This window comes from Cyprinus carpio, chromosome A11 (genome assembly GCF_018340385.1).
Source record: "Cyprinus carpio isolate SPL01 chromosome A11, ASM1834038v1, whole genome shotgun sequence".
NCBI classification, from domain to species: Eukaryota; Metazoa; Chordata; class Actinopteri; order Cypriniformes; family Cyprinidae; genus Cyprinus; species Cyprinus carpio.
This window is the reverse complement of record NC_056582.1, coordinates 5176442-5191163: the sequence shown is the minus strand read 5'-3', so window position 1 is coordinate 5191163 and position 14722 is coordinate 5176442. Positions and strand designations below refer to the sequence as shown.

At 36.5% G+C, this 14722-nt stretch overlaps 1 protein-coding gene across 9 annotated transcripts in view; it reads left to right on the top strand.

Moving 5' to 3' along the window:
* The window catches only part of LOC109053741 (kinesin-like protein KIF21B), a 75104-nt gene that overhangs the window by 23746 nt on the left and 36636 nt on the right, over positions 1-14722 (top strand). For all 9 annotated transcript variants that reach the window (XM_042766019.1, XM_042766017.1, XM_042766015.1 and 6 more), the window contains exons 2-8: positions 6001-6223; positions 8467-8649; positions 10466-10615; positions 10969-11103; positions 11476-11637; positions 13251-13366; positions 14265-14460. In XM_042766019.1, coding sequence (XP_042621953.1) covers positions 6001-6223; positions 8467-8649; positions 10466-10615; positions 10969-11103; positions 11476-11637; positions 13251-13366; positions 14265-14460 — 1165 coding nt within the window. The remainder of the gene's footprint in view (positions 1-6000; positions 6224-8466; positions 8650-10465; positions 10616-10968; positions 11104-11475; positions 11638-13250; positions 13367-14264; positions 14461-14722) is intronic.

The following is a 14722-nucleotide window of genomic DNA, read 5'->3' as shown; positions in this document are numbered from 1 at the left end:
CATGGTAGGACTGTTGCTCTGGGTCAAGGAATTTCTGTTACCTAATTTCATAATTCTTTACCGTTTCATTCTTTACTATTTTAAAGTTTGGAATCAGTAAAATATTCAAATTTAAAATGTGACTCTAGGTAATATAATATTGCCAAAGCTAGGTACATAAGCAGAAAACAGAACCATAAATTAATACTTTTCTTTAGCAAGGACACATTTAATTCATAAAAATGGGCAATAAAGACAAAAGCCAAAATCACACACACACACACACACACACACACACACACACACACATATATATATTAGGGCTGTCAAACGTTGAGAGCTGGTTATGTGGTCTTAATGGGTCGTGTTTCAGTCACTATTTCATATTAATTGGGTTGTCTGACAACTGAAACAGTAAAATATGAAAACAATGGAAACTGTTTTATTGAGAAATAAGCTGCATCAAAATACAGTACGTGGGCGCATACAGAGAAGCAAACAAATGTAATAATAAATAATAAATGTACTGTACATTTTGCATGTTCAGAAGAAGTGAGCTGTCCTGTTCTGCAAATAATGTAAACAGGCTTGTGTAAGTAAATTGCTCGGGGCAAAGAAAGAGAAGTAATGGGAACCTGATATTTCTATGGTATTTTTTCATGTGTCTAATAGACATGAACAAGTTCTCTGAAAAACATCTATGACCTTTGAAACATGTCTAGGCTTCATGCTCTATATTGACTGGTTTTACTAGTAATAAACATACATTTGCATGAAGCATCCATATTTGTCCATGCCCTTGTCGATTAGAGTATTAAAAGCTTGAAAAGTATTAATTTAAGGTGCATTTAGAACAGATAAAATGGTGCGATTAAGTTGCGATTTAATTGAGTTAACTCATGACAATCACGTTTAATCGCAATTAAAAATATTAATCGATTGAAAGCCCCTCTTTTTGTACACAACTACAGAATATCAATGATGTGTTTGTGGAACTAATGGTCACTCTTTTTTTTTAAACCCTTTGTTAAGCACAATACACTAAACACTAACTTCCTCATTACAGAGAAAACTACATTTGAATAAAAATATAGGGCTATAAGCTATGAAATTAAACTAGCTGACTGTATTATTTATAATGCGATCGGGAGTCTGCACAGGGTGTTTATTTTGTTTATGTCTGTTTATTTTGAAATTAACAGGATTTTTTTAAAACTTATTTTGTATCTACTTTGTGGCTTAGTCACGGCGTCCGTCAAAAATAGGTGAACGTGATTCTCCCTCAAGACGCACCATCACAAGAAGAATACACGAGTTGTATGAAAAACACTTAATTGTAATAATATTTAACAATATTACTGTCAAAAACATTTAAAAAATCTTACCGACCTCAAACATTTGAGCAGTAGTGTATGTAGTATGTAAACGCATAAGTAAATATGTAATTTTATATGCAGGTTTTCTCAAAGTAAACCTAACTTTGTTACATTTTACATCCCTTCCTGATATTCTATACTGTTTGAAAGTTACATGATTCCTGGCTTTGCATCGTTATGGCAGGAGTTGAATGATTGGAAATAACTTTGCATGGACATGACTTGAAGGCAATGTTAGACCAATAGCCTCATGTTGATTGATATAAAGTTTCATGTCTTATGGCTATACTTTTGAAATTGTGAGTTCAATTATTTCATTGTTCTTTCTTGCCCCATTGACATTTCCCATTTTAAAATCCATTAATATACTTGCTATACATGGATGGTATGCCTCTGATTCTGCTGTCTAGTAGTAACTAAGCTAAACTGTATTAGCTTTGTGAGAAAGCTACTTTTAACATGCAGAAGTTATTTTTGAAGATGTTCAAGTGGGAAAAAGACTCTTTGTGGTTATGGTGGCTTCTCTCTGCAGACCAGGAAGTGCAGTCAGAGCAGACTGATGACACACTTCCTTTTGTTTTGTTTTTTAGTACACACATACAAACAAACACACACAGAGGCAGCAGGCGGACAGATGCGTCCCGCTGTCGTGTGTGTGAGGAGCATTTCTGTCATGTGTGGGTGTCATGACTGTCGGACACAAATGATGGATCACTGCACATATTAAACTGGGAGGCCCAACATCTGAGTTCTTGTTTATGAATCTAATTTAGAGCCACACAGACACTTGAATCATATCCTGAGTTGCGCCTTTGGGAAACACAACAGAATGTGAGATAGATTTGAGGATATACTTTGTGGTTTTTTTGTCTGACTAATCTTAAGATGTTTTTGTGTTTTGCATTAATCCTTTTGCGTAATTAAAAATTGATGGTGACACTGATAGCACTAGCAGTCCTTATTTAGAACACCCAACCCTATTAAAACTCCAAGGCCTATGGGAATGAAAACGCTTTGTTCTGTGGAACATCAACATAATTATTTAGCAAAGTGTTAATAAACTCCATGAGATGTTAAGCTTTTTATCTCACAGGAAATTACTAATTGCACGGCTCTTTAAGATAAACAGATCAAGGCAATAGGGACGTGCCTTCCACACACTGATCTGAAAACGGTTTCGAGGACTCTATTGGAGGATTTCAGTGGCATGAGCTGGTCTAGAAACAGTGTTCAGTGCAGTGCGGGCCGATCGGATGTGTAATCCTCCAGCGTGGGGTTATTTTTAGTGTGTGATCCTCTCGGGGGGAGCGCCTCATGTGTTGTGTTTGTCCTTCTGATCAATGCACTATAGATTATGGTTCCCCTGACTGTGGAAAGGGATGAAAGAAAGGGGCTAAAGCCCAGCTGAGGGCAGAGAGAGAGGAGGATGGGTTGATTTGGATGGATGCGTGTGTGAAGCAGAAGGGATCGAGCCTGTGTTCTGTGTATGTGTTCTCTGGTTAATTGATTATTTATGGTTCTCTCTCATTTCCTGCTACATTCGGCTGGTTTGTGCATCCCTTACAGCTGTAGATGCTAATGATCAATGTTACACAGAATTAGGGTTCAAATGTGACTAACATATGCTGGGACATGTCTGCTACTGACACTGTTTGTGGTCTTGTATGTTTTGCTGATCTCGTAATACAAGGACCTTCTTTGCAGTGTGTGGTGTGTGTGTTTATATACATATATATATGGACCGGGGGACCACCAGAATGCGAATGGTCCGATGGTGCCCCCGCTCCACTCACAACGGGCCCTGCGTCAGCTAAGGACGGCCCTGATTATGTGATTTTAACTGTGGTTACAATTATTCATGAGATCATACCATGCATTATAAGAAGTGCTGTCAAACAATTAATCATGATTAATCGCATCCAAAATAAAAGTTTTTGTTTACATAATATATGTGTGTGTGTACTGTGTATATTTATTATGTGTATATATAAATACACACACATGCATGTATACAGTACATTTCAGAAAAATTAATCACTTACCCCCATGTCGTTCCAAACCCGTAAAAGCTTTGTTTGTCTTCAGAACACAATTTAAGATATTTTGGATGAAAACCGGGAGGCCTGTGACTGTCCCATAGACTGCCAAATAAATAACAGTGTCAAGGTCCATAAAAGGTATGAAAGTCGTTGTGGAACGACATGGGGGTAAGTGATTAATAACAAAATTTTCATTGTGGGGTGGAGTATCCCTTTAAATATATTTATTTATAATATAAATTACAAACCCGATTCCAAAAAAGTTGGGACACTGTACAAATTGTGAGTAAAAAAGGAATGGAATAATTTACAAATCTCATGAACTTATATTTTATTCACAATAGAATATAGATAACATATCAAATGTTGAAAGTGAGACATTTTGAAATGTCATGCCAAATATTGGCTCATTTTGGATTTCATGAGAGCTACACATTCCATAAAAGTTGGGACAGGTAGAAAAACACGATTAAGTTTTTTAAAGGCATTCAGACTTTTATATATTTTAATATGTACACGTCAGAATAAGCATGTTGTTTGAATGTTTACATAAATATTGTGTTACACTGAATGACAATGTAACAACATTTCAACCAAATTTTGATATTTTATTCTCCAAAAACCTATTTGAAGCCTTAAAAGTAGACACTTTACTTACATTTAATGTGCTTTCTATGGACATAAAATCACTTTTGTAAATTTCTTTTGATGCGGACATCTTAATGTCTTTGACCCACATCTAAATACACAGAGCGTTTTCTTTTAGGGTAGGGTTAAGGTGTGAATTGGGTTCGGTCTGTTGTAATTAGAAATTACTGTATAAAAACAATAGTTTATTCTTATAGTATGGTATGTTCTTATTCATATAAACGGTATTGGGCTAAACAGACGTGTGTGTGTGTGTGTGTGTGTGTGTGTGTGTGTGTGTGTGTGTGTGTGTGTGTGTGTGTGTGTGTGTGTTATGAGTCGGTGTGTATCAGAGATGGAGGACAATCGTGGTGTTGTCATCAAGGAACCATGGGGTCTAATTCAACTCAGTGGTCATTACAATACAATACCAGCTTAAAACTAGATGATCTGAACAACATATGAGTGGCATCTGTCCATTGCCACTCTTCAGTGCTTGTTACTGGTTTTTAAGCATGTTGCTAGAGTTTTCTGAGTGCTAGCTATGGTTAAGTTTCACTTTTTATGATCAAAATAACAAACCAGCAGTGTATTAGAAAGAAGTGTCTGTATTAGAGATGAATGTGTATCAGCCCAACACAAGTGCCCTAAGCAAAAGCTAATTAACTTGATTCAATTAATTGTTTAATGAATTAGTGGGTTTTTTAGCCTGGAGATTTAATTAACCTTGATGTTAACTTGACAAGTGTTCACTTAAAGTGCTTTAACCTGTTCTTTCAGCCTGCTAGAAAGTTAGATGCTCTTACTGTATAATACTGTGGTGGACAGCAGGTCAGTGTCCTTATTTCCTCATTACAGGGTGAGTTCATGTCATTTCAGATCAGAATCACTGAAATTGTGTATTTTTTGTGCAGCTAATGCTATTTTGGCATTGTGGTCTGAAAACACAGTGTTCACGCTCTCACTAGCTCATTTAATTTGTCAACTTAAAATGTGTTTGCACATACATCCCAAAAGAAGTCTGTTATCCGTAATGCTGATTCCCACCTCAGTGTCTTTTCCACCACATCTCAAATTCTCCGATGGATTCCTTTGCCTTGCATCTTGTATTTCACAAGTTACATAATTTCATTTTTCACATAAATTCATAAAGTGATGCACAGTTGAATTAGTGATATTTGCTTAATTTCTCATATCTCTTTCACATTTATCTCTTCGATGATATTGCTGTGTCCTTGGAAAACACTTGGCACACTTAATTTTAATAAAACATATTAAAAGCAAAATTGTTCTTTGTGGTGAAATGTATATGTTAATGAATTTCACATAAAAAAAAAAACTTTTTTTTTTAATGTTTCAATCTTTGTTTTCATTATGATACTTTTAAACATGTAATCTTTTTTTTTATTTAATTATTTTTTTTTTTTTTTATAGATTTTCCTAGTTTAATATTAAAAGTCTGGGTCAAGAGTAAAACTATAAAATCTTCAAATAACACTAAGAATATTTTTTATCTCTTAGTTTTAATAATAATAATAATAATAATATTAATAATAATAAAAGAATAAAGGAGTTACCTGCTAGTAATATATATATATATATATATATATATATATATATAGTAACAATTATTATTATTTTTTTTACTAAATTTCATGAAAGCTCTGAATTAGATATTTTGGTAGCTACTTTACGTATTTTTCTGTTTCATATTTCTTATATATATTTTTTCTGTTGATCATGTTAAAATTTTAAGTTCTCTATTTAAAATTCTGTATTACCTTAGACATAAAGATGATAAGCCATCCTGTCAACTTTTGACTTTATGAAGATTGAACCGTTAATATTGAACCACAAAATTGTCAAATCTGGTAATTCCCACATGACTTGAATGCAGCGTGGCCTTGAATCTTTGCCTTTGTTAATATGTGCTGTCAATATTTTTGTCCTTTAGAATTGTGTTCTGTTCTTTTCATCAGGATCCGGCCGCAGATGGCAAAGGAAAAGATTGAGGGATGTCACATCTGCACCTGCGTCACACCCGGGGATAACCAGGTGCTCTTGGGTAAAGACAAGGCCTTTACGTATGACTTTGTGTTTGACTTGGATGCTCAACAACATCAGATCTACAGCGCCTGTGTTCACAAGCTGATTGAAGGCTGCTTCGAGGGATACAACGCAACTGTCTTCGCTTATGGACAAGTAAGATCTATCACACCTGGACACCGATAAAATGATGTTTACCCAGATTGTGTTTGTGACGTCAGAAACACTTTACCTGAATCATATCCATACGGTCAGCTCATTAATTTCAATGAATCAGTATTAACACTCACTGTGAGTCAGCCGTGACCCTGTGACCTTTCCCTCAAGCTCTATGTGATGTCTTTGTGAGTCGAGCCTCTCGGTTCCACTCGTCACACACCCTCTTCACGTTTAGAGTGCTTATTGTGTAGCGGTCAGGGTTAATCGCTCGAACTGTAACTCTGAAAGCCAGCTGAAACAGGAGTGGACACTTCACCTGAGAGGAATAGTTCTGCTAACTCTCATGAGAGAAACACACTTAATTTACTGTTTATACGGTGGGATAATATAGTGATAGTGCGCTGTTTATTTGAATGATCTACTATAATTCTTGTTATCCACTATTATTAATCAGACTATCTTATATTTTTAATAGTGTTTGAATTATTTCGTGAAAATTATAATTTGCTGATCTTTAAGCTCTGATCTTGTTGCCTAAAGGGCCTAAAAACGCATGCAAAACGCTAGCCGTGGTGCTTTTTTCTTCTTTCCAAAGCACTCGGTAGCTTGCGCTCCCGTTGCTAAGCAAACATGACTTGCGCTCTCCATGACGACGCGGAAGTTTCAGCAAAGGATAAATGGATTTCCAGCACTGAAATTCTCTTGCAGTAGCTCTGCCACTAAATTTACACTAAATTTATTCAAAAATGGCTATCCCTGTACAGCTACAGTATGTTCAGCTGTTCCTCCATCTTGGCTGAGCTTTCAATGTTGTTATAGAAAGGGGGAAGGTGATTGGTTGGTTCTTGTCACATGACCTGCGGTGTGCTTGCGGCATTCTGAAAGGTGAGATGTTTTTATCTCGCTGTGGTGCGGATGCACGTGTTAAAAATGAGCGTGTCGCACCGTGTGCGCGTTGCGATCTTGTTGCTCTCTATTTGCGCGTCTATATTTGAAATAACGAACTTGAGCATGCTAAAGATGCAACATGTGAAAGGCCTCTAAGAACTCCTCTAAGGATCGCATCAGAGTGTCGGTAGCTGGAAATTTTGGCCTGAAAATGTCATACCTTTTTAGGTTCTTGAAACCTAGAAATCTTTACTAGAAAACTTTAGAAAACAGATTGTATTGTCTATTTCAAAAACCTTGACATGGACAAAAAGCGACATACATATGAAATTACCAAATTATTGATTCAGTTATTTTTTTTAATTGTTTCAATATTATTAAATTCAATTATTTGTTGTGATTGCATATAATCTGATTAAATATGGTTTCAATAAATTTGATATTTACATAATTTTAAATGCCAGCTGATGATATTATCTTGCTCACATCTCCAATTGTTTGATTAGATGCAATGAAAATCTAATTCCAGTCAAACAGTGAAATATGCCTAACTACAGTTATCCATTGACAAAGCTTTGATGCTGATAATAGGAAAATTGAATATCGTTCAATTACAGTCTGTTCTCATGTACAGACATTCTTTGTCACAAAATGGTTTACTGCTGTTTATGCATAAGTGAATCAAGCCTGTGACTAAATGATCAGCTTCACTCTGCGTCTGTTAGTAGTGTAGTAGCTGTTCTCTATATTGTGAACGCAAACAGAAAGTGATCAAAGATTGTCCTCTTTATAATTGCTGGAGCAGACAATTCAAGATCAGTGCGAGTCTATCAGTGATTTGATTTCTGCTTTTTTACCAAAACTCACGTTATAATCAATGTCACAGTTTGTCATTTTTGCTCAACGAGTCTCTCATTTACTGTACATTGTTAGTTATGATGGAAGTCTTGGTGAGATTGCAGAAATTGCGTTCCTTGCATCGTGTGCTTAGTAGACATGATTGTATTTGGCTGCGGTGCAACCTTTGATTCAGCGGAAGTAGATCTAAAGAGAAAGTTCACCAGGTAATACTCATTTCATATGCAGAGATGTTGGCCAGTCATAGAAGTGGGCATTTCCAGAAATGTCTATGTTTTTGATGTAACAACAATACTATGATTGTAAGCAGACCTAAGGAAATATAAAATAATTTTTAAAATGGATTTCCTGACCCCTTTAATCACTAGTTATGTGTTTATGAATGTATATGGTGTGTTACCATTGTACATGTTGAATTCATTTTAATTCTTCATTGTGCATTTTAATTAGTTTTGTGCCAGTTTTGATGTTTGTCGTCTTGCTCTCTCATGTAGACTGGTTCAGGAAAGACCTACACCATGGGCACTGGCTTTGATGTAACCATTTCGGAGGAAGAGCAGGGCATCATCCCACGGGCTGTGCAACATCTCTTCCAGGGCATCCAGAAACGCAGACTAGATGCTCAGAGCGCCGGCATGCCCCTGCCGGAATTCAAAGTCAGCGCCCAGTTCCTGGAGGTGAGACTTAAAATACATTTTGGTAATCCAAAAGCATGTCAAATTAATTTAAATCTTGAAAGTTGTACAATTTTAACAGTTTATTACAATTTTACCAAAATTTTGATTTTTTTCAGACCCTATGAAATACATTTAATTTGTTCTCAAGTTCTGTTTAATTATTCAAATTTTTTATTTTTTGGATTTTATTTTAAATTGTAATAAACAAAAAGCATGTCTAATCAATTGAATTAATAAAAACAAATTAATTTATTACTTATAATTTATTATTATTATTAAAAAAAACAATAATAATAATAGGGCCCAATAATAAGTTTCCAGAAATTCTGTGTTGTGTATTTTAATCTTTCTGGTAATCAGATGAAGTCATAAAACATTAACAATTAAATTAATCTTTTAATCAAGTAAAAATTAAATGAACCTTTTCATTTTTATTTATTTTTTGGCAAACAAAGTGCTGTACAAGTACAACAGACGTTTACTGTTAAAAATAAATGAAAGAACAGTTGTTCTAATAATTGTGATTATTCCTTAAAAAAACATTTTAATAATATTTTAGTAGTAGTAGTAGTAGTAGTAGTAGTAGTAGTAATACATTGAGACATACGTATTTCTGTCACAATTTCTTCAAGTTAAACTGAACTTTTTGTTTTGGATGTTGTGAAAACCTTTGAGGTTTTGTGTGCACTCTACATAATTTTTCTCAAATTAAACCATAAATTTCTCTTGAAGTGACTCTTAGATCTATCTGGAGATGAAGTCCTTATATAACAGCCCTAGTGTTACAAATGTGTTAATTCTGCCATAAAAAAAAAGAATTGCAACTTTTTATCTCACAGTTCTGACTTTTTTTTTCTCAGAATAGCCAGAAAAAAGTCCCAACTGTGAGAAAAAAAAAAAAGTTGTGAGATAATCACAATTACTTTTACTTTTTTATTCCGTGGTAGAAATAAGCTTCTATAGTTACTTGACATTTCTGAGAAGACAGACTAAAATAGTATTGTCTTATAAACGTACTCCAATAATCAAAACTCTTTTCTGCAGTGTGTATTGGGTCTGATTGCTCTATTTATCTCGTAACGGTGCTGTGACTCTCAACCTGAGTGTGATCGAGAGGGAACTGCTCTCAATGACATGGAGAAAACCCCTCGCAAGTCCACATTATTCGATATCAGTCATTAGGTGGGAAGGAGGCGCTCAGCTGCGCGGACAGCAGTGTAGCTGTAAACCGATTAGCCCCTTCCTCGTGTAAAGTCCTGGCTTAGGTAATGAGTTTAAACCTGTAACAGGGCGTTATAACGATCCGTGCCGCTTGCTGTCTGGCACAGGCTGCTGTGTGTTCAGCAGAATCGTGGCTCGTTGTGTGGAATAACTTGACAGATTTGTCTCAAGTTCTGTGGCTGTGAACAGTCGTCGTCTCTTGGGGCGGCTTTTAATAGGGCATTAAAATGCCCTTATTTCATTAGTCTTGCCCTTTCCAGAACTCCTTTGTGCACTTTGTGCGTTGTTGTTCTATGTTAGCAGTTTGATTTATTGTCTTGAACCCTAAATCGATTTTGTCAAGTCCCTCTGTGTCACTTCCCCAAGCAAGGGAAGCTGGGAAAAGCCTGTCCCTTACTTTCTCTTTTTTCATTCTCTCTTGAGTTTTAGTTTTGCTCATGAGTTAGGTTTCCATTATTTATCATTCCCTTGTCTATCAGCTTGTGTGGTCTCTGGGATTCCCGAGGTCGAACATGCAAGGCTCTGGCCTTTTGACCTCTTGACCTCTTGACCATTGCCCTCTGAAGGTCACAGAGCTTGTGTATTTGTCTTCTAGCTCTATAATGAGGAGATCCTGGACCTGTTCGACAACACACGTGACCCTGAGTCTCGAGGTAGGAAGTCCAACATTAAGATCCATGAGGATGGGAGTGGAGGAATCTACACCACAGGAGTGATGTCACGGCTGGTCAGCTCAGAGGAGGAGGTCAGATATCTGTCCGTTTATGACATGCGTTCAGCCTGGGGTTATTTACTGCAATCATTCGAATGAAATAAAAAATTGACTTTCTTAAAAAAAAAAAAAAAAAATTGTATGTATGTGTGTTTTTTTTTATATATATATATATATATATATATATATATATATATATATATATAGCGAAATATACTTTTGTACTCAGAAACCTGACAGATGATGGAAGTGAAATGCATTGTGAATGTCATTTTATTGTTGACTTATTATCATTTGTTTTAAACGGCTCTTATTACTTGATGACTTAACAGTAACACGTTTCTGTCGCTGCTCGTCTCACTCAGACTTCTGTACTTTCTCCTCAGCTGCTGCAGTGTCTGAAGCTGGGCGCTCTTTCCCGCACCACCGCCAGCACGCAGATGAACGCCCAGAGCTCCCGCTCTCATGCCATCTTCACCATCCACCTCTGCCAGATGAGAGTCTGCCCGCAGCCACAACTGGTACATCAACACATCAATCATGAGGCACTTTAGATGCTCACAGTGCTTGCCAAGAACATCTGATGACATGGGAATATTAATTAAAACTGCATAAATCACGTTGAGAGCTGGAATCCTAAACTACTTCATTAGAAAGCCATTAACAAGTTTCAGCAGGTCGCAAGTTTGAAGTATTCAAATTCATAGAGCTCAGACCGCTGCGGTACGAAACTGAATAATTATATAAAACCACTGGCATTAGAAACATGTCAGAGCACACTGAAAATGTATTAACCATGACACTTGTGCACATAATTTTGCATTTGTAATTTAGGATGCATGTGCTATCAGCTCAAAGCTGCCGTTGTATTTGACTCTTTCCTCTCACTCCAGGTGAACGGAGAGATGAACGGCGACAGCTCCATCTCTCAGCCCGAGTATGAGACGCTCACTGCTAAGTTTCACTTTGTGGACCTGGCTGGATCAGAGCGTCTCAAACGCACAGGAGCCACAGGAGAGAGAGCGAGAGAGGGCATCTCTATCAACTGTGGCCTGGTACGTCTGATATTCAAACTATAGGGGCTTTCACACCGGGTTACTTTGTAGGAACTCAGTTACAGGAACTAACCACTAGGACAGTCCCCTGACAACTACGTTTTCCCTGAGGGCCATTTCCCTCTAAAGGTGACTTGCATTACCCTGTTGCTCAAAACTCAATGTCATGATGTGTTTTGGTGGAATGCCAGACAGAATGCAAGATTTTCTGTGAGTGCAGGATTGATTCAATTCCGGTCTGTCATTTGTCTTCAGAAATCTAAAATAAGAAATAGAAATCTTTTGTAACAATATACACTACTGTTCAAAAGTTTGGGCTCAGTACATTTTCTCTTTCTTTCTTTCTTTCTTTCTTTCTTTCTTTCTTTCTTTCTTTCTTTCTTTCTTTCTTTCTTTCTTTCTTTCTTTCTTTCTTTCTTTCTTAAGAAATAATACTTTTATTTTGAAAGGATGTGCTAAGTTGATAAATTATAGTAAAGACTTACAAGAATCCTGAAAAAAGTTTCACAGGTTCCCAAAAAAAAATAAAGTAGCAAAATGGTTTTAAACATTGATAATAAATCCACATATTAGAATGATTTCTGAAGGATGATATGGCTAGAGACTGGTGTAATGATGCTGAAAAATAAATTTTGAATCACAGGAATAATTTGTATTTAAATTATATTAAAATAGAAAACCATGATTTTAAATTGTAATAATATTTCACAATATTACAGTTTTTTTTTCTGTATTTTTGATCAAATAAATGCAGCCGCGATAAGCATGAGATTAAAAAAAAAAAAAAAAAAACTAATAATCTTAGTGTTTATGTGTGTCTATATATATTAATTATTTTTTTTATATTATATTTTGTTTGCAAATATGTTAACATTTTTAGTAAGTAAATTAATAGTCAATACAAATGTATATATTATATTATATTATATTAATTATATTAATTATATTATATTATATTATATTATATTATTAATTTTGTTTAAATGTTTTTATTTTCGGTCACTATATAATTCCCATACTTTCATTTGTTACTTCATAGGTTTGATGATTTGATGTTTCCAAACTTTATTGGCAATGTACTTTTTTGATGATGACTGAATTGACTGTTACCAGTCCCTTTAATTATAACTAGATAAACACTCAAGAAAGTTCTCCGATGAGCACTAAGCCAACACCTTAACACCACAAAACTGGCTTCGTCAGTGATTTTCATAGTCCTAGACTTCATTATCATAATTGTGACGCTTCTTTTAGCTGAGTCGGGTTTATCCATGTTAACTAAGGTGTGAACTTTGTGTTGCATTAGTTCTGCCTCCTCCTAGATTCATTACTGCGCTCTCACTGCCACACTGGGTAAAGTTGTCCGAGTAGATGAAGGAAAGGAAAGGTAATTATATTGTGAGAGAGTTCTGAAGAAGAGTTAAAGATTGGAAGAGAGCCAAGAAGAGCCATTGTTCAGAGAGCTCAGAGCCCAATAGAGCTCTATTGTTTTTAGAGCCTAGTTACTCATTTGTAAGAGAGCCCATTTAAAGGCTTTTAATCTTAGATAGCAGCATGCGATGGAGCATGACCGGGTCTCTCTTTATCTGTGTGTGTGTGTGTGTGCTTGGCAGCTGGCCCTGGGTAATGTGATCAGTGCATTGGGAGATCAGAGTAAGAAGGCAGGCCATGTGCCGTACAGAGACTCCAAACTCACACGCCTGCTGCAGGACTCGCTGGGAGGAAACAGGTAACGTCTGATACACATGTATGTATACACACTTAACACCAGAAGTGTTGCATTCTTAGGAACACTGTTTCAAATTGAAAGACGTGTTTGGAGCAGAGCTCCTGTGTGAAGACACACACGCGTGTTTTTGTATCATACCATGTAACTCCCTTTGAGTTCTATTGTTCTTAAATTAAGCTAATTATAATTACTATAAATCAACCCTACCCTGCATTCCTGATATTTTTATCTATATGAAAGATATTTAGTCCTTTTATGAAGCTATGAAGTTTTACAGGTTGTACTGAATATAGCTTTGTTGTTGATAGTTTTATTATTGTGGGAGACCTCCCTTTGACTTCCATAGTTTTTTTATTATATGTGACGTAAGACATTGTTCAGTTTCTTTAAGTAGCTTTTATTCCCCACAAAACAGCAAAACTTGGTCCGTTCGCCACAGGGCCTGGTGTGACCGCACCAGGATGGCCCTGATTGTAGAGACAGTTTCATAAATAAACACTTTGTTTAGAAGTCTCAGACGCAAGTTCACACACTTAAAATTTCGCAAACTTCTCGTGTACAGTGCAGTCATTGTGCCTTGAAGGTTAATGCATGCTAACAGTGCACTGCATCAGTGTGTGTGGAGGCGCAGCGCTGGGCCACTCGGCCCACAGTGGACAGCACAGGCTGCCCATATATTCTTATGATGTGGGTTCAGAGGGGGAGTTGATTGAATTAAACATGAGGGACTGCAGACAGAGGCACTCCTTAAAGACATTCAATCCCAGCCGCATCCACAAAAATATGCAGGCAGCATGTGCAGTCCATGAAAGCGTGTTTGCATTTATCTTGTGTTTTTTCTTTCTGCCGTTATAAATTCCTGTCCTCTTGCATTCTCATCTGTTTTGTATCCGTCTAGTCGGACCGTGATGATTGCCTGCGTGAGTCCCTCCGACCGGGACTTCATGGAGACCCTGAACACACTGAAGTATGCCAATCGGGCTCGCAACATCAAGAACAAAGTGATCGTGAACCAGGACAAAACCAGCCAGCAGATCAGTGCCTTACGAGCAGAGATCGCACGTCTGCAGATGGAGATCATGGAGTACAAAGCGGTAAGGAGAAGGACCTGGAGGGCAGTGGGATTCTGGGAAGAGTTAGTCTCCAGCAGGCATCCTTTCCCACCAACAAAAACCCTCAAATGGACAATTCACCCCAAAAGTCATCATAAAATTATCATAAGAATATCATAACATACAAATTTTGTTCTTTGGAAAAAAAGAGAGATGTTTTGTAGAATATCCTGGATTTTCATTTCAAAACAGTGAGAGTGAATGGGGACTTCTAAAAACTACACACATTCCATACTACTTGTGC